At 42.0% G+C, this 24712-nt stretch overlaps 2 protein-coding genes across 13 annotated transcripts in view; both read left to right on the plus strand.

Annotated features, from left to right (window-relative positions):
* Positions 1 to 12111, plus strand: part of AP4B1 (adaptor related protein complex 4 subunit beta 1) — a 24419-nt gene extending 12308 nt beyond the window's left edge. For 6 of the 7 annotated variants that reach the window (XM_016124357.2, XM_036235064.1, XM_016124358.2 and 3 more), the window contains 10 exons: positions 149 to 337; positions 1772 to 1996; positions 2459 to 2589; positions 2887 to 3034; positions 3587 to 4083; positions 4491 to 4574; positions 5326 to 5429; positions 6172 to 6379; positions 6627 to 6908; positions 7167 to 7607. In XM_016124357.2, coding sequence (XP_015979843.2) covers positions 149 to 337; positions 1772 to 1996; positions 2459 to 2589; positions 2887 to 3034; positions 3587 to 4083; positions 4491 to 4574; positions 5326 to 5429; positions 6172 to 6379; positions 6627 to 6908; positions 7167 to 7594 — 2296 coding nt within the window. In that variant the 3' untranslated portion in view covers positions 7595 to 7607. Of the gene's footprint in view, positions 1 to 148; positions 338 to 1771; positions 1997 to 2458; positions 2590 to 2886; positions 3035 to 3586; positions 4084 to 4490; positions 4575 to 5325; positions 5430 to 6171; positions 6380 to 6626; positions 6909 to 7166; positions 7771 to 10256; positions 10742 to 12043 lie in introns of those variants that run through there. The other variant, XR_004955260.1, reaches the window with a different exon arrangement.
* On the plus strand, positions 10257 to 24667 carry BCL2L15 (BCL2 like 15). 6 transcript variants are annotated; one of them, XM_016124368.2, is made up of 6 exons: positions 10257 to 10351; positions 12044 to 12111; positions 12303 to 12458; positions 12775 to 12896; positions 15491 to 15709; positions 16306 to 16509. In XM_016124368.2, the coding sequence occupies exons 3-6, from the start codon at positions 12332 to 12334 to the stop codon at positions 16321 to 16323; spliced, it is 486 nt and encodes a 161-aa protein (XP_015979854.2). In that variant the 5' UTR covers positions 10257 to 10351; positions 12044 to 12111; positions 12303 to 12331; the 3' UTR covers positions 16324 to 16509. The 6 variants fall into 6 exon arrangements, 5 of the variants coding, with proteins under 5 accessions (XP_015979854.2, XP_036090959.1, XP_015979853.2 ...); XM_016124367.2 differs by lacking the exon at positions 10257 to 10351 and adding an exon at positions 10674 to 10741; XM_036235066.1 differs by lacking the exon at positions 12044 to 12111 and having other exon boundaries at positions 10266 to 10351.
* The last annotated feature ends 45 nt before the right edge of the window (positions 24668 to 24712 follow it).

Raw genomic sequence — 24712 nt, forward strand, 5'->3', positions numbered from 1 at the left:
CGGGTCGGGGGAAGGAACCAGGCGCCTCGGGCGGGGCGAGCCGGGGAGCGCGGGGAACCAGCTTGAGCGTCCGAGGCCCGGGAGAAGCCAAGGCGGGGGCGAGATCCCGCCTTTAGCCGCTTCGCTGACCGACATTTCCTTTACCCAGGTTTCACATCGGGGCCGGAGGGAGCCCACGAGTTACCTGGGGGGCTGTGGGAACTGCCCCGGGACCACTCGAGAAGATGCCGTACCTCGGCTCCGAGGACGTGGTCAAGGAGCTGAAGAAGGCTCTGTGTAACCCTCACGTTCAGGCCGATAGGCTGCGCTACCGGAATGTCATCCAGCGAGTGATTAGGTATCACCCGACGCCCCCCGCCTCCCGCCCCCCGCAGTCCCCACCTGGGCGCTCTGCCCTGGGAAGGAGTAAATCCACTTTCATACATAGCAGTGCTAGAATCCAGTCTTCCTGCTTCTCTGGAGTGCCATCTCAGTCTCCCTTGTGAGACTTATGTTTTGCTTCGTTTATTCAGCTGGGTGGTTTCATTCATATTTTTAACTTCTATTGTCGACTCCCAGACCTATAATATATCTAGTACAGATATCCTTTTTTACTTTCAAACCCACTTATCCTACTGCCTGCTTGGCATTTCCACGTGGCTGTTTCTCCAAAGACATGCAAAATAGCCCCTACTCCCTTACCCTTCCCAAACCGGCTCTTCCACTTGTATTTATGTTGATGACTGTCACCACCTAGCTGACAAAGCGTAGGAGTCAATCTTGATGACATCTTATTATCTTCACTTCTCAAGTGAGATGGTACATTCATACTTCTAGATATCCATCTTTTTTTTTTTTTTTTCTGGCGCTGCTGTTCTCGCTTCATTACCAGAACAATTACAGTAGCCTACTAGTACAGCACCTTGTTCCCTCATTTCAGTCAGAATGATTTTTTCCAACACATGAATTTGGATATATGCTTTGCCTACTGCTGTGAATCTCAAACTTTAGTGTGCACAAAAGTCGCTTGGGATGCTTTTATAAAAATGTAATTTTTTTCATCCAACTGAGTAATTCTGATTTCAGTAGGGTGGGATGGAACTCAGGAACCTGCATTTAAAACAAATATCCCATTTGATTCCTGTAGGAGACCATAGTTTCAGAAACAGTGATCTACAGGATAAAGTCCAAACTTCTTATAGCACCCAAGGAGCACTGGACTTCAACTCCCTGCAGACTCTCAAAAATAATGTCCCATTCTTGCTCACGTATGCATGCCTCATAGCATGTATTGTTACTTATCTCCCACACCTGCTTGATGAGTTTCTGTTCATTCAGCTAAAGTATTACTTCCTCTGTGGAAACATTTTATGACTTCCTGTCAGTAGTAGACTTCTGGATCCCCACTGCCTCTGGCTGTTATTTCTTCTATAATGCTTATCGTACCGTAATTAGTGGTGTTCTTCTGTGGCTCCTCAGTAGACTGAGTTCCTAGAGATGTGAGACCATGCCTTCTTCAAAATTATGGCCCCAGATCATATCTCTGGAATATTGAGCATATCTCTGGAATATAAAAGTTGAATTTCACTGAAATGTACTAGGAACTCTTGCGTTTGTTGAATAAATAGAACGTTTATTGCAGTGTGACATAATAGACAATGTAGACCTGGCTGCTTCCCTCTCAGAGATCACAATCTCGTTGGATAACCAGGACATGTATAAATGAAAACGCCCTCCATCGTAGGTTGGGAATTATGTATTTTACTTCTTCCTGCTATGTGTGTTGTTTCAGGCACATGACTCGGGGTTTGGACATGTCTGGTGTTTTCATGGAAATGGTAAAGGCCAGCGCCACTGTAGATATTGTTCAGAAGAAGTTGGTTTATCTGTACATGTGCACATATGCCCCCCTGAAACCAGACCTGGCTCTCCTGGCCATCAATACACTGTGCAAGGACTGTTCGGACCCCAACCCAATGGTGCGAGGGCTGGCACTGCGGAGCATGTGTAGCCTCAGGTGAGCACCCTTTCCCTGCCTGTTTCTCAATGGCTAATGAATCCAGGGGGTCACAGGCAGGTTTTTAGTGATGGCAGTTTATTTGAGCTCTTTCATGCTGGGGACAATACTGTTGTATCCTGCACTCAGGTTTTCAGCTATTGCTTTGGCTTAAAACCTATACCATATTGTTTCATTAAAGGGAGTTTTCTATTCTCGCTCTAGGTGAAATAGTTTTTGATTTTGACTAAAGATTTCTAAATAACTATGTATATTTTCTTTTCTTGCTGCCCGTGCAGCATTATTCCAAATGAAAAGTCAAATAATGACTTTTTAAGTTTGGCAGCGGGTTTCTTTAAATCTTTATGACCTGATAGATGCACGTTCAAACATCTATTAATACCCTTTGTTAAGTGAATAGGGACTGAATTGTGTCAAAACTAGTATTTTAGGATCTGGCTGACTCTAGGATGTGTTGCTTAGGATGCCTGGTGTGCAGGAATATATCCAGCAGCCCGTCCTCAATGGTCTGCGAGATAAGGCGTCTTACGTCAGGAGGGTGGCAGTCCTTGGTTGTGCCAAGATGCATAATCTTCATGGAGACTCTGAAGTGGGTAAGTTTCATTGTAATCCCTCCTGATGAATATTTATTTGTCTCTCCATTATATGATGACTTGGCAAAATATTGTGTAGCTTCGGTAGAAAATAATAGTGGCCCTATTTCTGTGCATGTCTCTTTAAGTAGGTTGCAGGGCTTGGTGTTTTCTGAGATTAGAGAAGTCCTTTCTTTGGGCTCAGGTGAGATCCTTTGCCTTAGCTACTTGGAAAAGGCTTTGACTTTGTTATTGCCTTTGTGATTTTTGTGACTGAAGCTTTTCTTCTTTATCTGAGGTCTTTGTTCTCTTTTATAGATGGTGCCCTGGTAAATGAATTATACAGTTTGCTACGTGACCAGGATCCAATCGTGGTGGTCAACTGCCTGAGGTCTCTAGAGGAAATTCTGAAACATGAAGGAGGTGTTGTCATCAATAAGCCCATCGCTCACCACCTCTTAAATCGGTTTGGATGCCTCACCTTGGTGCTCTTTTCGTTGCGATGAGATCTGCATTCTAGTGGGATGTTGTCGACATGTTGAATTAAGGAGAGCTCTTGAACAACATAGAATAGTAGAGAAAGTTAACCATAACTATTAACTTCCTCATATTTTATTGAGAGAATTTTTTTTATTTGCTTTAGTTTCTTTTGGTGAGATAGAGAGATGGAGGAAACAGCCTGTGATGGAGATAGATTTGGTCCTCTACAGTCATTATGCCTCCCAGACCAAGCCATTCGTGCTGTCTTAAAATGTCGAGACTCTGGATCTGGGGTGTAGTGTGCCTGTCTTTGGCCTTAAATGAGATGCATTTGTCTTATAAACATGTCTTGGAATTTAAAGCCTACTTTGTGTAAACTGGAAATAGAATGTAAAAAGAAGAATTTGATTATAGCTCAGCCTATTTTTAAGAATTCTCCCTTGTTTTGATGAACAGATGGCTGGTGACATGAGAGTAGCATGAAGATGGTCCTAATTTTGTTGCTAAAATAGCACTTTTGTTTTCTTTTTTTGGATAGAATGTCAAAACTGGATCAGTGGGGCCAAGCTGAAGTGTTGAACTTCCTGCTACGCTACCAACCCCGCAGCGAGGAGGAGCTGTTTGACATTCTCAACCTGTTGGACAGCTTTCTCAAGAGCAGTAGCCCAGGTGTGGTAATGGGAGCCACAAAACTCTTTCTGATCCTGGCAAACAAATTTCCCCATGTACAAACTGATGTGCTCGTGCGAGTCAAGGGACCTTTGCTGGCTGCCTGTTCTTCAGAGAGTCGTGAGCTCTGTTTTGCTGCCCTTTGCCATGTGCGCCAGATCTTGCATAGTTTGCCGGGTCACTTTAGCAGCCACTACAAAAAGTTCTTTTGCTCCTACTCGGAGCCCCACTACATCAAGCTACAGAAGGTGGAGGTGCTATGTGAGCTGGTGAACGATGAGAACGTGCAGCAGGTGCTGGAGGAGCTTCGAGGGTACTGCACCGATGTGTCTGGCGACTTTGCACAGGCCGCCATCTTTGCCATAGGTAGGTGGCTGCCGCTTTTCCTTTTTGAGAATAAAGTATGGTTATTTTTAGGGGGCAGGGAAGAGAGAACGGAGAGGAGAGTGGAGGCTGCTGTCAGGTGTCCCCAGCAGCAGTATCTCTCTGCAGGTGCGCTACAGCCAGCGCTGCCTCGTACCTGACTGCCACATACACACTGTTGTTACTGAAAGTTTTCAACCCTCCATGGACTTGGGATTTTTTAGTGGTCTGTGAAAAAAGACCTATTTTTACTAAGATTTTCTTTATAGCAAACTAAGATTCTTATTTCATCAAGCAGTGGGGGATTTGTTAAGATATCTTTGGTCTTCTTTGTCTTTGGCTGCAGTTATTTTCGAATGAGGTGCTAGTACCTGACTTAACACTTTTCGCTGATTTCCTTTCCTCTGTAGGTGGCATTGCCAGGACCTACACGGATCAGTGTGTGCAGATTCTAACAGAATTGCTAGGGCTTCGACAAGAGCACATTACCACAGGTAATGGCTGCCTTTCTAGGATTTCGTTTTGTCACTTGCTTGGCCTCGAGTAGTTGCTCAAAAAATATTTGTCGTTGAATAACATAGAGGTTTGAACTTCTCTTTGCATCGTCATCTGTTGCCATCAGAGAAACACAGGGTCTATAGCTCTAATAGGGTAGAGTCTTCAGGTTACTGTGAGTCTGCAGGCTGTTCTGTCGATAACGAAGGGTCCTAGATGACCTTGCTTGTCATTTCCCCACCTTTACTCCTCTTTTCACTTATGGCAACATACTGTACACAGTGGCTTCCAGTGGCGAGGACGAGGGTGAGGCAAGCAAGGTACCTAAAATGCAAAGATATGAAGAATAGTTGCTCTGAGTTTCGTGCAGGTGCTAACCCTGCATATCCTCTTAAATTTTACACCCTCGGCACCTTGCTTGTCTCACCTTAGCCCCAGCCCTGGTGGCTCCATTTATAGTCTTCATAATATCATTCAACATTACCCCACATCCGCCTACAGCTTTACATCGTATGGAGTGCTTTCACATATATGAGCTCATTTATCCTCATGGTAATCTGATGAGAGCAACATTCATTTAAGAAAGTATTGCCCAGGTCAGACATTTCTCAGATAACCACTGACCACCCCTCCGGCACCCATTCTACAGACATTCACTAGCAATTTAGTCTGAGCACGTGACTTTTCCTAAGATTCCTTACTGCGTGGAGGCTCTAATCCTGTGCTCTTGTACCCTGAGCTGTGTCGCAGTGGTGGTGCAAGCTTTCCGAGACCTGGTTTGGCTGTGTCCTCAGTGTACGGAAGCTGTGTGTCAGGCCCTGCCCGGCTGTGAGGAGAACATTCAAGACAGCGAGGTAGACTGTCATTCTCCTTTACTTCTAGGCAGAGGGGGATTTCTCGGGACCCTGCCCTCTCAAATGGAATCTGTTCTTTGTACCCAATGTCTGAAGTGGAAATCGTTAGACTAGATTGCCACTTCAGGTTCTCTCTTAGGTTTAGGTGGGGTGTAAATTATAAAAATGTTAAGGTTTATCTACAGTTTTTATTACAGATACTTTGATGCCATTGTTCCCTGGAACAATTTTGAGTCAGAGGTTTAGACCATGGAGTTTTCAGCTGGAATGAACATCAGAATCACTTTTACAAATATCCAGGGGAGTTTTTACAAATATCTGGGCTTCATCTAGATCACCGATTTGAATGTTCAGGAGTGGTGGACCAAAACACATGTGTTTTTAAGAAGCTTCGCAGATGTGCACTGTAGGTTAATCACCACTTTCATGAAGTAATTGAGAATAATTTTTCTGTAGCTTTCACGGAAACATTAAACCCCAAATTGGGGCAGAGGCCCCCAAAGCTGAGGAAGTCTATTGCTTTATCAGCATAGGCCGCGAGAGTCTTGTGTGGTACAATTTCATTCCTATTAGTCGTGGAGAGTGTAGTAGGTGGGATCGACACAGCGCAAGTTGAAATAAATAAAAGGTGATACCTTTTCTGCTGACATGAGGGGAAAAGCAGAACCTACAGCTGTGTTCTGCCTGCTGTGTTTTGGACAGACAGATGTTGAGCACCTGTTGTTATTCCTTCCTTCCCCAGGGGAAGCAGGCACTTATTTGGCTACTCGGGGTCCATGGGGAAAGAATTCCCAATGCCCCTTATGTGTTGGAAGACTTTGTAGACAATGTGAAGTCAGAGACATTTCCAGCTGTTAAAATGGAGCTGCTCACTGCCCTGCTGCGCCTTTTCCTCTCACGACCTGCCGAGTGCCAGGACATGCTGGGGCGTTTGTTACATTACTGCATAGGTAGGTTCTCCAGAAGGAAATAGTACTTGCCAGGACCAATAGTAAAAATCCCCACAGCTTTCATTGTTTGGTGAGTCCCGTCTGGGATCTAAGAAGAAAATGCTAATGTTTACTAGGGTTTCTTCCCTCCATTTGTTTTTTTGCTCTTCTGGGTCTGGGGCTCATTTTTTTGTCCTATTTTGGTTGTTACAGGGGCAGGAGGAGAGTGTTTTCATTTTAAATTAATTCATCTGTTGTCTTATCTCAGAGGAAGAAAAGGATATGGCAGTACGGGACCGAGGTCTCTTCTATTATCGCCTCCTCCTAGCTGGCGTTGATGAGGTTAAGCGGATCCTGTGTAGCCCTAAGTCTGACACTTCTCTTCGACTCTTGGAGGATCAGGCAGAAAGACCTGTGAATAGCTGGGCCTCAGACTTCAACACGCTGGTGCCAGTATATGGCAAAGCCCGCTGGGCAACCATCTCTAAACTCCAGGGGGCAGAGCGTTGTGGCCCAGACCTTCCTAAGACTGCATCCTTCCCCACATCAGGTCAAAGTAGTCCTTACTCTATGTCTTGTCGTGAAAAATTGTTATCTTTTGCAATGACTAGTAGTAGAGTACCCTAGCTAAATCTCAGACTGTTACCTGAATTTGAAGTTTTGTGAGCAAGAAAGAAGTTTCTTACTGGCTGATTAAGTCATTTATCCAAAGAGAAAAGTTTCAGTGTGTACTTTTGGAAATCTGGATAAAACATGTGGTTCCTGTAGGTGAAGAACATCTCTTACACAAGTTTTCTGACTCTTTCAGGACCCCTGATTCCTGAAGAGAACAAGGAGAGGGTACAGGCACTCCCTGACTCCGGAGCCCTCACGCTAGTCCCCAGTCACCAGCTAACTCCTGAGTATTTTGAGAAAAAGTGGCTTAGCCTCGAAGTCGCTCATCAGCAGGTGTGCCCTTGGCAGGGAGCAGTCCATCCTGACACCCTCCAGGTGGCCCTGCAGATGGTAAACATCCAGACCATCGCCGTGAGCAGGGCTGGGGCTCAGCCGTGGAAAGCCTACCTCAGCGCGCAGGACACTGCCGGCTGTCTGTTCCTAACGGAACTGCTATTGGAGCCGGGGAACTTGGAAATGCAGATCTCTGTGAAACAAAACGAGGCGAGGACTGAGACACTGAACAGTTTTGTTTCTGTATTAGAAACTGTGATTGGCACAGTTGGAGACATAAAATCATAAGAGTCTTGCTGCCTGTCTGGAGTGATGTGAATAGCTGTCAGAGTCCTTTAGTTTTTCTCATTGAAGCTGCGTATAAGTCCAGATGATGTCAAATGAAAGGAGAATGGGAAATCTAGGAATCAGGATTCTCGTGTTTTTGTCTAAACGCCATTAACTTACTCCTCTCATGCCTGTTGGTGAGTGATCTCATTTTTCCAGGTGATATTGTAAAAGTTATTGTTGGTAAGGGGATGGGAATGGGTGAGGGAAGGATTTGGATTCTTCTCTAATCAGTTTTGGGATGTTTTACTTATTAAAGATGCCTGGATTGTGTGGATCTGATGGAGTCATCATTTGTGGGTGTCATCTTTTCTTCCCTGGATTATTGCAGTTAATTCCTGACTCTCACCTTTCTTATTGTGCTTCTTAGGCCAGAGTTCAAAGTCTTCAGTGTCGTGTCTCGCCACTTCCCGAAACAAACCAGTTTCAGTTTCCTGAATGCACCAGACTCTGCCTCACCTCTGTGCTTTTGCCACCTGCTTTTATTTCTTGCCTAAAACATTTCCTCACCCTCGAATCTTTATTTAAGTGATACCTAGTCTATCTTTCAGTGTTCAACTCAGTCGTGAGCCCTCTCAGGAAGTTTCTGTGACCCTCGCTGCCTTCATTAAGGGTCTCCTTCGATCCGTGAAAGCAGTCAGTACACACATATGTCTAGCGGGACTGTTGTCATTGTTTTCCTGTCACTCTGCCTCATTTTAATTTTATTCATACCAGATCACATTTTATATATTAATTGAGACAGCATATGGGAAGAACAGATTTAATAAAATTATGGTAAAGTATAAATAACTAGAGAATCCAGAATGGGGAAAATGAAAATACCAGTTCAGACCAGCTGCGTTGGGAATGGGAAAGCACACAAGTGTTCAGGCTGTAAAGGCCTACGCACCTGCTGCAGCCGAGCCTCCGGTTTCGCTCCGTAAGTGATTGGCAGTCAGAGTGAAGGGAAATAGTTATGTAGCTGTCATCAGAGAGGAAGAAACATTTCCATTCTGACTTCTAAAAGAAATTTACTTGTAGTTTCACATAGATGTCACTGAGTGATAGGTACACAATTTCTGTGGGAAGTTCGTAATGGATCTCACATGACTTTTCTTAGGCGTCGTTCTTTAATGAACACCGAAAGCATGACTTTAACATGGAGCTGATTGAAGGGATTTCTTCAAAGACTTAAGATAACACGATCCAAATATCATCCAGCTTAATTCAAGGACATCTATTACCTAGATATGTAGATAGACTGGATACCCTGCAAGTAATTTTTCACCCATCTCTTGTCACAACTAGGCTCTTAATAAAAGTAGCTAACATACAGCAGTAAATTCTCTCGTTAAGAATTTGTAAATTGATTGTCCTCAATGGATGATTTCTAAGGATGGTGATTTTCTTTCCTTCTATCTTCACAATTTCTGCCACCTAGTGATTACTCAATAAATATTTATTGAATGAGTGACTAATTAGATTCCGATGGTATTTTGTGATTGGTGTTTGAATTATGTTTTATATCATATCGACCATCCAGAAAATAATGGAAGTCTGTCTAGGGTTTCTCAAAAGTAGCACTATTGACAAATATTTCTTTGTCGTGGGGTTTCCTGTACATTGTAGGATAATTATTGGCAGCGTCTGTGGCCTGTACCCACTAGATGCCAATAAACCCCTAGTTATGACAACTAAAAATGTCTCCAGACACTGCCAAAGGTACACTGTGGGGTGAGATCCCCCCAGTTGAGAACGCATGAGCTAGACCGTAGATCCCCACGGACTGGAAGTAGCAGGATCAGAACAGTTTTGGAATTGCTTTTCCATATTTTTGACTTGTTCAGTTAAACTATGAATATTTAGTTAGGTGCTAACTAAAGAAATGAAATTGAAGCATCAAGTGCTGCCAATCTAAAGTGTTACAGGGATCAGGATGTAGGTGGTAGAAATTGAGTCAACTCATTGATTTAAAAAATAAAAAAAAAAAAACTATAATTGAAATATTGACCTAAGGAAAATTAGGTATGGCTCAGCAATTGAGTAAATGTTACTAAAATAATCCCAGCTATTGGAGCTTTTAGAAGATTAAGTTCTACTTGATTGCTTTTCTGTCATGTAAGGGGCAGAGCAGAGTATGAAACTTGCTTTTGAAAGTTTAATTTTAATGTGATCTCAGTGAAGAACTGATGTAACTGTGGCCTGGTTTTACTAACTTATAAGCAAAATGACTAAAGTTTATGCCGTGAAGCTATGTAATATTCCTTCCCTTTAGGTGCTCTCTCTAGCCTCTGCAGACATTTGGTTTGATGGTCTAATATGTTAGACGCTTATCTTTAGAATCCATGAGGGTAGTTGATTCTGTGCCTTTTAGAAAAATGGCCTAATGTCTATCTTAGTTGGTAAACAGAATGTAATACACGCAATGAGTGCCCACCAATGACAATGATGCTTTGGGACATTACAGAGGCAATTGTTTGCATAGTTCCCAACCATAATTTTATGTTATTGTTATATATTGTTCTATATCTACGTTACCTGCCCCCTCCTCATTTTTGAATGGGAGCTCTGCTATACTTTTTCTATTCCTTTCTCATATATTGTGTTTGGGGGAGGGGAGATGAGTAACTTATTTTCTTAGTTGTAGATGTCCACACTGAGAGGAGCTGTCCTCGAGGATCCTCGTCCACATGTAGACCTGGTGAAGACAATGAGACCCTGGACTTCAAGCCAATGGTATAATGAGATGAGGCTTTTGGGAGAGGGGTGTAAATTGTGGCCAGAGCGGCAGAAGAAGCAAGTAATAATGAAAAAATTCTGGCTTCATTTTTCAGCAGTAATCGGGAGCACGATATTAGAACTGCGGGAGCTAGGGGCATGTGGCTGTGGGGTAAGGGATGGTTTGGGAGGGTGCTACACTGAAAAACCAAAGAGAAATAAACAAGGGAAGGAAGCTTACCCCACATGCCCATGAGAGCATACATTCTGTTCCTGCAGAACACAACATCGATTATACAGAATAATGCAAAGGAGTCAAGATCATACTCCACAGATGACATTTGCCCATAACCATGTTAGCAGTGAAATGAGGAAGGTGGTTTATTATTGTGGGAAAAGGTTTTTGAGGTAAGACAGGCTTGGTTTTAAATTTCTATTCTATCACTTACCGATGCCACTTACCTTGGGCAAACTATTTTATACTGGTGGAATGATCTCTTGCACACAATTTTTTGTTTTGGGGAGTACATCGTAAATGTATTTGTTGTAATCCTTAAATAGTCACTGGCTAGCTCTAGTGTGAAAGGAGGTTGGCCTAGAACGATCTGAGGGACCTTCTGACCTTAGTGTTCTGAGGCCTACTTAATAACTGACATTTCAGCCCTAGTGATAAATAATGACAAATGCAAGTGGCCCTTTAGCTACATAATTCCTTTTCTTAGTCCCAAGGAATTTATGATCATTTGTTTTTATAGCATGGAGTAGAAAACAAGCAAGATAGAAATTTCATTCTGAGCAACCGACTTACTGTTTATGCTTGAATCTCCCATTAGTACCCTGGAAGGAATGATGGATTTGTGTGTTGCTTCTGAGACCCAAACTCTAAATCTAGGTATAGCTACATAACAAGGGAGCCACATGGGTGAGATCCTGTAAAGCAATGACGGAGTCCAACCCTTTTAGGAAAGTCCTCATTAATCCTGCTGGACAGTAAACTCCAGATCCCTTTCATTCTGGTCATTAGGCCTTGGGCTGAAAGGAAGACGTTTAACATTTACAGCACATCAGACGCTGCTGGGTCACTCCACACAACGTTATCTTATTTTGTCCTCGTGATTTCCCTGTGAAATACTTTGTATTATCTCCATTTACAGTTCCTCCAATACCCAATGCTGCTTTTCACCTTCTCAGGTTTTATATATCCTGTTCCCGCCACCCAGAATGGTCTCGTTCCTCCTCTTTGCCTAACGAATCCCTACTTGTTCTTCAGATCTCATCACAGTTGTTACTACCTCCGGGAAGCCTTCCTAACCCCTTAGGTTTGTTTTCCTCTTACACACTAATCACACGCTGTATCTCAATAAGCAGAAGAAATTATGTGATTAGTTTTTTAATATGTCATTTGTGCTAAAGCGCAAGCTCCATGAGGACAGGAACCCTTATCATTTTTCTGCATTATTCGTAGGCCCAAGTATAGTTCTTTACACACAGATACTCAGTAAATAACCAATGTATGATTCTAGGAAATACATGCCATAATCAGGAATTGAATGCTTGTGTCTTACAGTTTCAAAATCTTTCTTTAGGTTATACCATACGCAAACCTAACAGGAAGTTATTTCTTTATAAAATTACCCAAGAGGCTCTTTCTCAACTCTATTTCAGTTCTACATGGGCAATCTGACTGTAAACGTTATTCATTAATCTTAGATACTGGCTATGGTGTGGTTCTGAGACGAGGAACTGAAAGTCTTTGAAACACCTCCCAGTTCTGTGTGGTAAGTTCTTCAGAGAAATCCCAGCTATCCGAGGGGCTGTTTTTGAAGAAAGGTGGTAGGATAGGCTCTAGGACCATTCGTCTCATTAATATGTATCCCATTAGGGGACTTTATGAGAAGTAGACACATCTGCTGGTTTACCAGTGTTTCTTTCCAACTTCCTGCTGAACTGAAAGCTGCCTGTTTTGTAGAAAAGGAAAACTCAGCACAAACATCTAAAATGAAGAACCTTCGAACCTTTGAGGAGCAAACAGAATGCATCATGGAATTCCTGCTCACGGACTTCTTAGGCACCTCGGCGATGGTTGCTAACCGGGAACTGGATAGTGTAGAAGAACCAGATTCAGGTAAGGCTCCTGGTCTGAAGCGATGATTGCAAGTCAACAGGAGAATCTGGGTATGCTTTCTTACTTCCACTTAAGTTCCAAAAGGCAAACTTTAAGCTTTCAGCAGTACCCGAAATCTTCATGGAAGGGAAAGAGGTTCTCGGTGAAGGGAGATGTTCTGACTGTCGGTGTTGACAGAACATTCAAGCTGTTTCTGGGAGAGAACAATGCCAAAATTATTTGAAAGTCAAGAGAACTTTCTCCAGTGCGCAGATTCCTGGGACTTGCTTTCTCTTCAATCACTGTGATAAATGTGTCTGTATTCCCTCTGTCTTAGGAGAGGAGTACTCTTTTGACGTGGCCATCATTGCTGGTCGTCTTCGGATGTTGGGGGACCAGGTCAATGAGGAACTGGAAGCTTCTGCCAAAAACATCATTGCAAAATCCATTTTGGGACAGGTCAAGTTTCTACTACTTCTTTCTGTTGTTTGCTGCTTTTTTTTTTTCGATTTCAGGTACCCTTTTCTTACTACTCCTACATGAGTGTGGCTAGAAATGTTCTGTGAAAGATTTGTCTTATATTTATCCCAGGAGATACACCAGGAATTCTCCGATCGCCAGTTCTTAAGGAATTTGTCAAAACCGAGTGCTACTGAGATGGGAAGTTTTTGGCATAGGCTGATCAACCTTCACATTGTTTCCATTGGTTCTTTTGTCAAGAGTTGTGCTTAGTGCCATAGAGCATACATACCTTTAGCACTTTATTCTTGATAAGGCACTTTATTTTTTTATGCACCTGTTTTAATACCTATTTTGCTGGATATGGGCATCTTTTTTTCCTCCACAGGCCAGGAAAGAAATTATATATAAAAAGGGTAGGCAATTGACAAGTTTGAGGGATAACTATACAGTTGTAGGCTAGGGCATACCTGGCTGTTAGTTCATCAGAACACCAATCACTGGCACTGACACTTCGACTCTGTTTTGGAAATCAAGACCACAGACAGAAGATGTTGCCAATTAATGTCAATAATGACAGCTAATATTAATTCATCACTTACTGTGTGCCAGGCAATGTTCTCAATGCTTTACACTTACTATCTCATTTAATCCTTACACCACCTTATGAGGTGGTAGGGAAGCTATTATCCATAGCACAGCCTCTCCCCATCTGCATAGAACACTGTGTGGGGAAGCATGTAACCTATTTTGTTCACTGCGTTATTCACACAATCTAGACTAGTGCCCAATATGTAATAGGCCCTCAATAAGTATTCTCTGACTTGATATCCATGTAAGCAGAAAAGGAAACGAAGAACTAGGGAAGTAAGTAGGGTACTCGGTAAGTGTTGAAGTTAGGATTTGAACCCAGACTGATTCCAGACCCATTATGCTTTATTTTTCCTACTGGATACAGCTTGGGTAGTGTGCCTACTTGACATTCAGGCAGAATTAGATTCCTAATTGCTTGCACTGAAGCTTTCCTATATAGTTGATAATAAGTCTACGTTTTTTTTTTTTTACTAAAAAATATTTTTAAAACAGTCTCAAATTCACAGAAAAGTTGCTTGTATTTTACAAAGAATTTCTCTCTTGAATCATTTGAGAATAAGTAGCCAGTATGTTCCATCAACACCTAATCTTTTTTTATGTTTCATTCAAACAAGGACATTCTCTTATATGACCACCAAAACTGGGATATCAGCATTGGTACACTTTCCTCTCATCCTAAGATCCCATCCAAGTTTTGCCAGTCATCTCACTGCTGTCACTTATAGCAAAAAGACGAGGCTAGAATAAGATATCGCATTTCGTTGTCATGTCCTTTTAGCCTTCTTCAGTCTGGAACTGTTCCTCAGTCCTTCACTGATTTTCACTGAGTGACGTTGGAACTTGAAGGCGATGGGCCAGTTATTTTGTAGACTGTCCCTCGGGTTTGACGTTCCCTCTTGAATAGATTTAGGATATGTACCTTTGGTGGGAATATCACAGAAGTGTTGCTGTGTTCTTCTCATTGCATCCTATCAAGTGGCACAGATGTCAATTTTTCCCACCACTGCTGGTAACTTTAATTACCTAAGATGGTATCTGCAAGGCTTCTACTCTGTAAAGTTACTCTCCTCCCCTCTGTAGTTAGTAAGTGTATAATAGGAAAGTACTTTGAAACCATGTAAAAATATCCCATATCTTATCAAAATTTCAATCTATTCATTTATTTATTTTTTATATCAACATAGATTCATAAATTCCTTCTTTATTTCATGGGTCATAATCTGTTACTGTCATTATTTATTTGAATGCTCAAAATATCCCAGCTTTGGCCAGTGAAAGTCCTTTCAATCTGGCTTGTGTCGTTTTGGCACGCCCATATCATTCTCTGAGTACTTCCTGAATTTCTGTGGAAAGTTCTTCCATTTTCCAAACCCTGGCAGAAGTCAGCTCTTCTCCGGGGGTCTCTAGTTTCCTTTGATTGAGCATGGTGTTTAGATACCAAGATCCAGGTGCTCCGAAGCGGTGCCCTTCCCAGCTTATCTGGACCCTGACACCCTGCGCTGACCACCACGGCCTCCCCCACCCCCCACTACACTACAGTGGATCTTGCTTGGCCCTACCTGTTGGCTTCGGACCACATTGTGGGGGGAAGGACTGAGGAAGAGGAAAAGCTAATCTATTTTTTTGCTTTAGAGTTTTCCAGACTTTAGTCATTCAAGCAGTTCCTTCACAATTTGACCAGCTGTACTATCATCACATACTTAACATTTTTCTTTCAAATCATTTTGTTTTTCTTTCAATGATTTGGTTCAGTCTAGGCAATAATATCTGAAATCATGGGTGTGATGGGTTATTTTCAGTTTTTCTAACACCAATCACAATAAATAACAAAGCATTAAAATGAGAAAAGCCTGTCCATCCACATCCTAAGAGTACCTCAGATACGACCAGCAGCACGTTTGCCCCTCTTTGGGGAGCGCAGGCATACTGGGTTCCTATACCCGCAGCCTCCTACACTTTTTCAGTGCGACTCCACTGCCATATCCTGTTTCTCCCCACAGGTAGGGGCTGTACTTCAGGACACAGTGAAATCTCTCAGCATGGCCTGGTGTGCTCAGGACTCCAGCTTAGCTTATGAGAGAGCCTTCCTGGCAGTGTCGGTGAAACTGTTTGAGTGTGTGACCCGCATAGATCCTGAAAGGGCGAGACAGATGGTAATCCCCATGACAGATATGATCAACGGTACCATCCGGGAGTTCGTCCAGGGCCAAGGAGGTTGGGTAAGTATGTTTGGGCCCCTGGCTTTGCTAGGCATTTGCTAGTAATACCTGGCACTAATACCTGGGATGCCAGGTCATGATTCTTTCTGTAAGTTGGAAACTAAGCAGAAAAACAGGCCTCCCTACTTTGCTGAAAATGCCACGGAAGAGGGGAGGACTCAAGCTAGCCTGTGGGTGTTGGACTCCTGGGTCATGCTGCCTGAAATTTTGACTGCTGACTCTATAAAGCTAATTGCCACTTCCTCCACATCCGTGGAGTGTTGGTGGTGGAGTTCTAAACCCAGCCTGGCTTCACTCTGTTCCAGACTAATATCTGGGCCTTCTTTGTCCAACATCTTTGGATATGTGTTGAGGCATTTCAGAATCTCCTTGCTATTATCCAACAGACAATGAGCGTCATCTGCTCTAGTTATAACTGTCAAGGCAGTCTCAGCCCAGGTCACAGTTGTCATTAGAAATTCTGATCTCACAGAGCACTCCCTTTTCGCCTCAGCAAGAGTTGCATTCCCTGGAGGGGTCTGTGGGTCATTCCTGGTTTCCTTAAGGAGTTCCTGACAACCATCCCTTTGACTGTAGGATATTCATTATCGTTCTAGGAAAATCTGGAGAGCTGAAGAAGACGCAGGGGCACTGTTTCCCAGGGTGAACATCTTTTCCCTTTTGACCGATCAGGTGATTGATTTCTGGCTATTAAAATGGACAACCAAATAAAAAAACCACTTTCTTACAGACAGAACAGAAATTAACTGAATCACTTATTTCCTACTGATTATTAAAGTTGGGAATGGCTCAGAGGTCTACAGAAGATTTCATGCTTTCTGTTTTTATGTGAGTTTTAATAAGGTTTTTTTTGAAGCAAAGGCACTTCCAGACACAAAGCAATGACTTGCTAGTGGTGGAACCAGAACAGGCCTTTGCTGGAGCTAATTTTGGGGAAAAGAGATTACACAGTAAACACGGCTTTCAGATTTAGCCCTGTCTTTTGGTAAGAATCTCATCTACTAAATACACAGTCTAAAGGATTTCAGGGAGATTTTTGTTTGGGAAATCTTGTTATTTTAAGTTGAGGATTCTCTTTTAAATCCATAACCGAAATTTCATGTTAATTTCACCTGAGCAGAATTATTTTGTGCATTTTCAAGGTTGAAAGTGAAAAACAGCAGTTTGTTTATCTGCCCTTGTGCTAGAAAGGCCAAAAAGGAAGATCAAACAGTTACAGTGTCTTTGAGGCCACAGGATGCAGGAAATGCTGGTTAGCATCTAGGACAGTAGGGCCATTCTCACCTTAGATGACGCTAGCTGCATCCTGCAGTGTTTTTCAAAGTGTGATTCACATACCACTTATGGACTTTATGAATTGCTGATTTCCACACCCCACCTTTAGAGATTCTGATTCCATAGAGGTGGGTCGGGGCCTAGGACCTTCTTTTTAACCAGTTTCACAGGTGATTCTGATGTACATGCAAGTTTGAGAACCATCATTTTAGAGAAGGGGTTGGCGAATTGCAGCCCACAGGCCAAATCCAGCCTCCTGCTTTTTTTGTAAATAAAGTTTTATTGGAATGCAGCTACACTCACTCATTTACGTATATCTGTGGCAGTTTTAGCACTGCAGTGGTGGCGTCGAATTGTATGGCAGACACTTATGGCCCATAAAACTTAAAATATTGTCTGGCTCTAAAGCTAAGTGAACATTTCTCCTCGAGTAATTTAAACTCTGTTGCAATTCTGATAATTCCTGTCAAACACAGTTGTAGATAGGATAACTTTTTTTCACAATTCAGTCTGAGGTGGGGTTGTTAGTTCTCACATAGTCTACACTTTCTCTAGGACTTTTGGCAAATCGGAGAGCTCTATGACACCCGAGTTCTCCATGGAGGGTACACACTTCCTTGGCCCTGCCGTAGGTGTTTTGAACTGAATGGAAGCAAAGCATATGGTTTCTATGGTCTGTATATCTCATAATAGTCTTTAATAATCTCATAGATTAGTAGGCAATTATCAAGTAGAGACTCCTTCATTCAAAAGCCATCAAACCAGACTACTTACCTGCCTGGCAGAAAGAAAAGCATTGCTATATCTAATTTTGAAGAGAGGCATTAATGACTTTAGCTAAAGTTTAGAGAGCTAATCACATTTCCTTTCTTCAGCCAGCCAGCCATCAGGCTCTTCTAAATGCACAGAAATAAAGATGCAGGGCTGCTAATATATTTTGATTTTTTCAAATTAGGCTATTTCCTTTATTCTTGGATAAATCAAAATATGTTAGGAATCCGGAAATGAGATTTCATGTTTCTCTTTAGTAGAAATTACCTTTTTTTGCTACCAATTTAAGACACTTGCTGTATTCCTTTGTCCCTTACATTACTATAAACCCAACGTGGCAGTTGTGTGGTATTTGACCTCTTAGGCGGGCTCGCTGTTTTCACTTTGACTCATGCTATTCTGTTTATGAAATTAAATTCTTCTGTCCATGCATTTGAACTAATTCTCAGCAAGTGCAACTTAAATTGAATGATATAGAAACAGAAGAGATTGGTGGTCGTCGGGGCAGGGGTGTGAGAGTGGGGGAAATAGGTGAAGGTCGTTAAAGGGTATAAACTTCCAGTTATAAGATGAAAAAGTTCTGCAGATTTAGTGTACAGCATGGTGACTAGAGGTATTATATATTTGAAAGTTGCTAAAAGAGTAGATTTTTAAAGTTCTCACCAAAAAAAAAGTATGCGAAGCGATGAATGTTAATAAACCTTATTGTGGTAATCATTTTGCTACACACACACACACACACACATCAAATCATTACATCGTACACTTTAAACTTACACAATGTTAAGTGTTAATTATATCTCAGTAGAGCTGGAAAAATTAAATCAATTGATAAATGTCAGAAGCCAGCAGTTTCCTCTTTCTCTTTCCTTTTCCTTCTTAGCTCTACCAGCTCCCCGTTCTATCTTATATTATGTTGCCCATAAAACATTAGAATGTGAATCTAGTTCCAAGTATCCTTTAGTATCTTGAGGTAGTCAATATGTTGCCCCAGGGGATTACACAAGAAAAATGGGTAAAGCAGCCTTGGCCTGGGTGTTGTGTTTGTTGGGAGGCGCCCCCGTCCTAGGAAAACGGAAGTGATTGGGCTGCAGGAAGAAGGCACTTTAGCCCAGAAACTAAGAATGCATTCAGATTATCTGGTTTTATTAATTTATTTTCATGTGACATTGGGCAAGTAATCTAATTCTTTTGTGCTTTAGTTTCTACATCTTAAAATACAGATGATTTGGTAGCTAATTCATCGGAGGGATAAATGAAACAGGACACTTTGTGAAGGGCTTAGCCCAGTGCTTGGAATATCTAAAGCACTGCTTTAACCAGTTTGGAGCCCCAGTGATTTAAAGTTTATAAAGTTCTAGCTTGACTTTTTCCTCTTCATTAACTCTACCTTTCACAAAAGCAAGCCAATTTATGGTTTTACCTTTCGCCTTGACGTGGGTAATTCATAAATCTAACTTATTTCCCTTCTTCCCAAATCCATATCCACAAACTCTAGTCCTTTTTTTCTATATTACTTTCTCATCCCCATACTTTCCCAATTGCTATCCAGCTCACTCAAAACCTCAGTCATTTTTCTCTTCCTTCTCTCTCCAATCCTACTCAATCAACTAGACTTTCTTTTTCCTTTTTGTTTGGATTCTTCTTACAAGAGTTCATCAGCCTTGGCTATTGAGAAAGCCTCTTAGCTAAGCTTTCACTTGTTCCTTCTGCTCCAGGCTTGCCCCATTCCAGTCTGTCCTATACACTGCCATCAGATTGACCAAAGGTGTGGTTTCTTTGTCATTTGAATCATTTTTTAGCGATCGTATAATTCATTTTGAAATTTTGAATACCATTGAAGAAGATTATGAGACTTTCAAAAACAGTTATCAGAAGAGAGCGTTTCTTTTTAAAAAATCAAGAACATTTTCCCAAAGCATCGTTTTGATCTCCAGTCTCTTAAAATCTTAGTGGAACTTCTGAAGATGATTGGATATGTGCATTATCTTGGTTGTGTTGATAGTTTCATGGATGTATACACATGCCAAAACTTATCAAACCGTATACTTTGAAATGTGTAGTGTATTGTATTTCAATACAACCTCAATAAAATTGTTCTAAAAAATCCTTCGGTGGTTGCGCGTCAAATAGAGCCTGGCTTTTCAGCCTAGTCTTCAAATCCTCCCAGCCGCAGAGCTGGCCCCAACCTCCCTTTCTAGCATTATCCATCGAGACTCCCCTCTCTATAACCAGTGCGCCAGTCAAACTGAGCCCCTCACTAAGTTGCCCTCCTCCTACTGTTCGCTACGTTTCATTGCTTTCTCTCAGGCTCTATCGACATCTTCAAGACCCAACGCAAATGTCACTCCCTCCTTGAAGCCTGTCCAGATAACCTTCATAAGAAGTGCTCTTGGCCTTCTCAAGGGTTTTGTACTGCACTTATCACAAACGGCTCTACATGAGTCACTTGTACTTATCTTCCCTACTAGAATAAAGGATCCTCGAATGAAGACAATTAGTTGGTCTCTTCTGTAGCACTCCTCTTTCCCATACTCTGACATGTATATGGAGCTTATAGCGAATGAATGGATACTGAATGGACATCAAATGAAAGATGAGACTCCAAGTTCTATTATATTTTGAACAAGATGCCAACTGAGCCTCACCAAGAGTCCCGACTGTCTATTTCAAAACAAAAAGAGGTAAATTGCTTCCATTGCAAGTTATTAGTTGGCTTTTGCCTCCTGAGGATTGTGTTTCTGAAACCAAAGGCAGAGGATGATTCCCTGTGTGGTATGTGAGAAGCTGACTGTGAAGTTCACAGCAGGCGAACCGAAGAGCTTGATGAGTCTCAGAATGCTGTAGTGACAAGAAGCAGATTGGAAGACCGGTAGGGGACTTCCCTGCTGTGGACAATGTGAAAATCCGAGGAAAGCAAACAAGCTTCATTAGAGATGCTTTCTAAGCTGCTTCTGTATCCATTTAGCAAGGAAAAAAGATCTGTTCTGGAAATAAAGGAGGTCATTTTTTCCTGGCCATTGCAGCCCTTTGGGGTTGGACTCTGTGTCTCATTAGCGGCCCCATTCCTTCCATAAAAATAGCCCTGCTGCTTGAGCAGCAGCATTTGGGGAGACCTCTTTGCCAGGTTCCCGGACCTCTCTAGGGAAGACCCCCATCTGCTCCTGGCATGGCGAAAGTACCAGAGACAAGCGTACACTGTGCCAGGGAAGAGACCTGGAATAACCGATATGAGTAACCAAGTCAGAATAACCAAGGCCTAGGACATTACGTAGCACACTTTATCATGGGAGGCTCATTCTATGTACGCCCAAGGCCATGCTCAACACTGTGTATTATACAAATGCATAGAAGTTACTGTCATTGCCTTTGATAAACTTAAAACTACAGAGGATATTGTTGTATTTTGAATAAACCCTTTTAAATAAAGTGGTGGGAGACAAGGAACGTGTGAAGACAGAAGACTGTAGCTGAAAATAACGGTTAACACCGAAAGGATCCAGACTAAGAGAAGGTCGTGATGAGATGGAGTTTGGGGCAGGATTTTTGAAGAAAAGAGTAGGCTCTAGGGCTTTATTTTCATCTTGGTGGAAATTAGGAGGAAAGGTGAGAAGTTATAAAGGAAGTGGCAGTTGAATGAACAAGGTGCATAGATGCGATTGGAAAGGCTGGGCGGGGCCAGTTGGTGGGGAGGGGCTTGGTGACAAGTGAGGAACCTTGACTTGTTCGCTTAGACTATCGCTAAGAACTTTGATTCTTCAGCATTATGGAATTTTAAGAACTTTCACCCAGCTTAGGTTACCAGGAGATTCTAGAGTGGGAGATATATAGATAAGAAAATAAGCGCTTAATGCTGTGGGAATTCAGATAAAACAGGGAATAGCAGTTACCATAGGAATGGAAAAGACAGGTTAAATCTAAAAGACATTGGCCTCAATGACCAAGAGGATGCTTACAAAGGACTGAGTGTTGCACAGATGATACACAATTCAAATCAATGACCCCAGGATGTAGGGTAAGGCCATCATAGCAAAACTAAAGCGAAGACTGATGAGTGTCTTCCCCAGCATAAAACATGCCCCCTCATAGAGAAAAATGGTATGAGAAACCTTCTGACTAGTTTATCTTGTCCTAATTATCTCCCCTGACATTCTCTCTGGTTAAAGTATTTTTTTTTTTTTTGTCATCTATTTCCTGACCCCCATGGCACTGATGTTTCCCCTTAAATTGGCATGCTCCCTTCTTGTTGGAGCAGGTGACAATGTGCTCGGCACTCCTCTCTGTTGTCATCTTTCTTCTGAGCAAACACCAGGGCCACACGAGGGAGCAGTGGGAGGCTCCTCCCCTTCAGGTGCACACTCACAGTTTTACTTTCCACTAGATCTCGCCCCCGGTGGTTCTAGTAAGGCGCTTAGGAGGCTTTTACTGCATGGAATTATTGTGTTCAGTTAGGGTTTATGCCAGACGGGTTTAAATGTTTCATCGTAAATCATTTTTTTTCTTTTTTTTTTTTTTTTTTACAGACTTGGCAGTCTTTGCTGCATGGCTTGTTTCCCCTTTCCAGTTCTTGATCTTCCCACAAGGTACAAATGAATCAACAAAATCTCTATCAAAAAGCATCAGGCCGCTATTGCCTTCCAGTACCTGCAGAAGGAAGTGTGATAAATTAAGTGGTAGCTTAGATTTGTTAAAAATAAAACACGTTCTTTGTTTTCTCATTCAGTTTAGTTTTCGCTTGCTTAAGTGGTCTGCTCAGGAAATGGCCTTTTAGCTAAGTGGGTTTTTGAGGTTTGGCTATTTCACGATGTCTCTATATTGTTTGGTTTTAAAGTTGAGCAGACTCTTAAGATTTGCCGCTTGCTTAAAAACAGATCTGCAGTTCTGCTAAGACAGTATTTCAGATCCTTATATTTTGGGTAAAAGACTAGGGCAGGCATCAGAACAAGTTTTTCTTCCTTATCTAATATCTACCTCCATCTTATCCCACCCTAAGGAATAAAGAAAGTTATAGATTGTTCTGAAATATGGGCTTGAGGAAAATAGATTTTTATTTTATTAGGTATCTTTTTATCTATTAATTAGTAAGGTTCTGGTTTTGAAGGAACTGAAGACAATTTAAGGGGACAGATTATAAAACTGTATCTCTTTTATGTCAGTGCAGAAACCCATTTCCTTTAAGGGGTATGCTTTGCTTCTTCGCAAATGAACAAGATAGTTTGGAATATTTTTCTCAGTGGTTAAATCTATATCTTTAGTTGAGAGATGCTGTATTAACTGTAAGTTAAAAGTGTTTTTCACCAGATTCTGCCTTGTTCACTATTGTATACCCAGCCCCTAACATAGTTCTTAGCATTTAGTGGATACTCAATTAATTTGTTGAACAAATTGTGTGTGTTTTCCATTTAAGAAAAAGAATTTTTGAAAGTATCCTTAATCTCAACACTTACACAATTGATTCTTCTTTGCCTCCTCTAGTCTTCATTTACCCAGGTAATACTCCCACATGATTTTAGTTATTGTGAACTCGAAATTTTGGCTTTTTAAAAATTTTCCCACATTTTATGTTTTAAAATTAAAGCCAAATTACACATTATATTATTTAGAGCAGCAAGAAATTCTCCTTTAATGCTAAATGGTGATAATTTAAGAAATACTCTCTTATTCTCAGCAAATAACGTTGAAGAATTATGGATTGTGATCGAAGTTCTTTATTGGCTTCCCATTGCTTATAAGCAGGATACCTCAGTAACTTGCTTTCCTGCTATAAGGGCGCAGGAAAGTGGGTATGACCTTGTAGTGTTTATAATTAATGTCCTAAAAGGAGTCTGAATAGTGTTGCGAAACAGACAAGAATGCTAATATCTTAAACAGAGGCAGTTCTAACATCACATTTCCCAGTATTCTTCAGGATTATTTCAGACTAATTTTGTTAGTATATTTATTGACCTTCTGTCCTCAGGCAGAGATGATATGCCGATTTTTGGTGGTTCTCACAATGAACGAGGCTCTTGGGTAGGTTTGTACCCATGGAGGAGGCAATTTATGCAAGCTGAGATGTGGAAGCTTTTTCTAGAACAGCCCACCTGTCAGATGGAGCCAAAGTGCCCCCCACACAGTGTGGCTCCCTGAAACAAGTGGCCTTTTCTAAGGCATGGGTTACAAAGTAGAAATGTCTTCTGGAGAAATAGTTCTTCAGGCTTCCTGCCCTGAAGGCGATGCTGTTGCCAGTGGTTGATTTTACTCTTTTTCTGTTCCTTCATCATTTCCTTCATTACACACAGGGGACGTTATGCCAAGTTCCTGATCAGGTCCCCTCGCGGGGGCCACTGTGCTCCCAGATCCCATATAGACCAGCACTCTGAATTTGTATACCCAGAATGCAAGTGAAGCTCACGAAGTCCTGGAGGACAGGGAGGTCCTGAAAGTCATGGCACTTCCCTAAATGGAGGCCAGCACCTCTCCCTCCAGCCCTGGGGCAGGCGTGGACTTTGTCAGAAGCAGCTGACTTTGCTTCATCCAAGAGAGCATGGGGTCTGTATGGCAGACTTGAGTTCTGAATAAAAACGCCTTCTCTGACGAACAGAAGTTTGCCCCTGATCACAGTGACAAGAAAATCTTTAGAAACTTAGTAACTCCAGTGTCTGTGTCCCTTTCCGGGTCTAACTGAACTTTGCAGCGTTCATTTGGGACATGAGGAAACAAAAGGTGTCAACAGGGCCGTTGTGCTCATAGGGGAAACGGGGGAGAGGCAGAAGCTCAATGAAACCTGTAATTCTGCCTTTTCTTTAGGAAGCAAAAAAAAAAAAGAATTTCGCTTCAGAGTGATGGAGTGGAACAGTCTCAGAACTAAGAAGACCACACATTACGTTCTGGTTAGCGTCTTGTTTGTGAAAAACTAGAGTTGTCACCAGGTTCCTTTCTTGAGAAGGAGGCAGGCGCTAGGGCCCTGGAGTGAGG

Source organism: Rousettus aegyptiacus, unplaced genomic scaffold (genome assembly GCF_014176215.1).
Source record: "Rousettus aegyptiacus isolate mRouAeg1 unplaced genomic scaffold, mRouAeg1.p scaffold_m13_p_17, whole genome shotgun sequence".
Classification (NCBI taxonomy): Eukaryota; Metazoa; Chordata; class Mammalia; order Chiroptera; family Pteropodidae; genus Rousettus; species Rousettus aegyptiacus.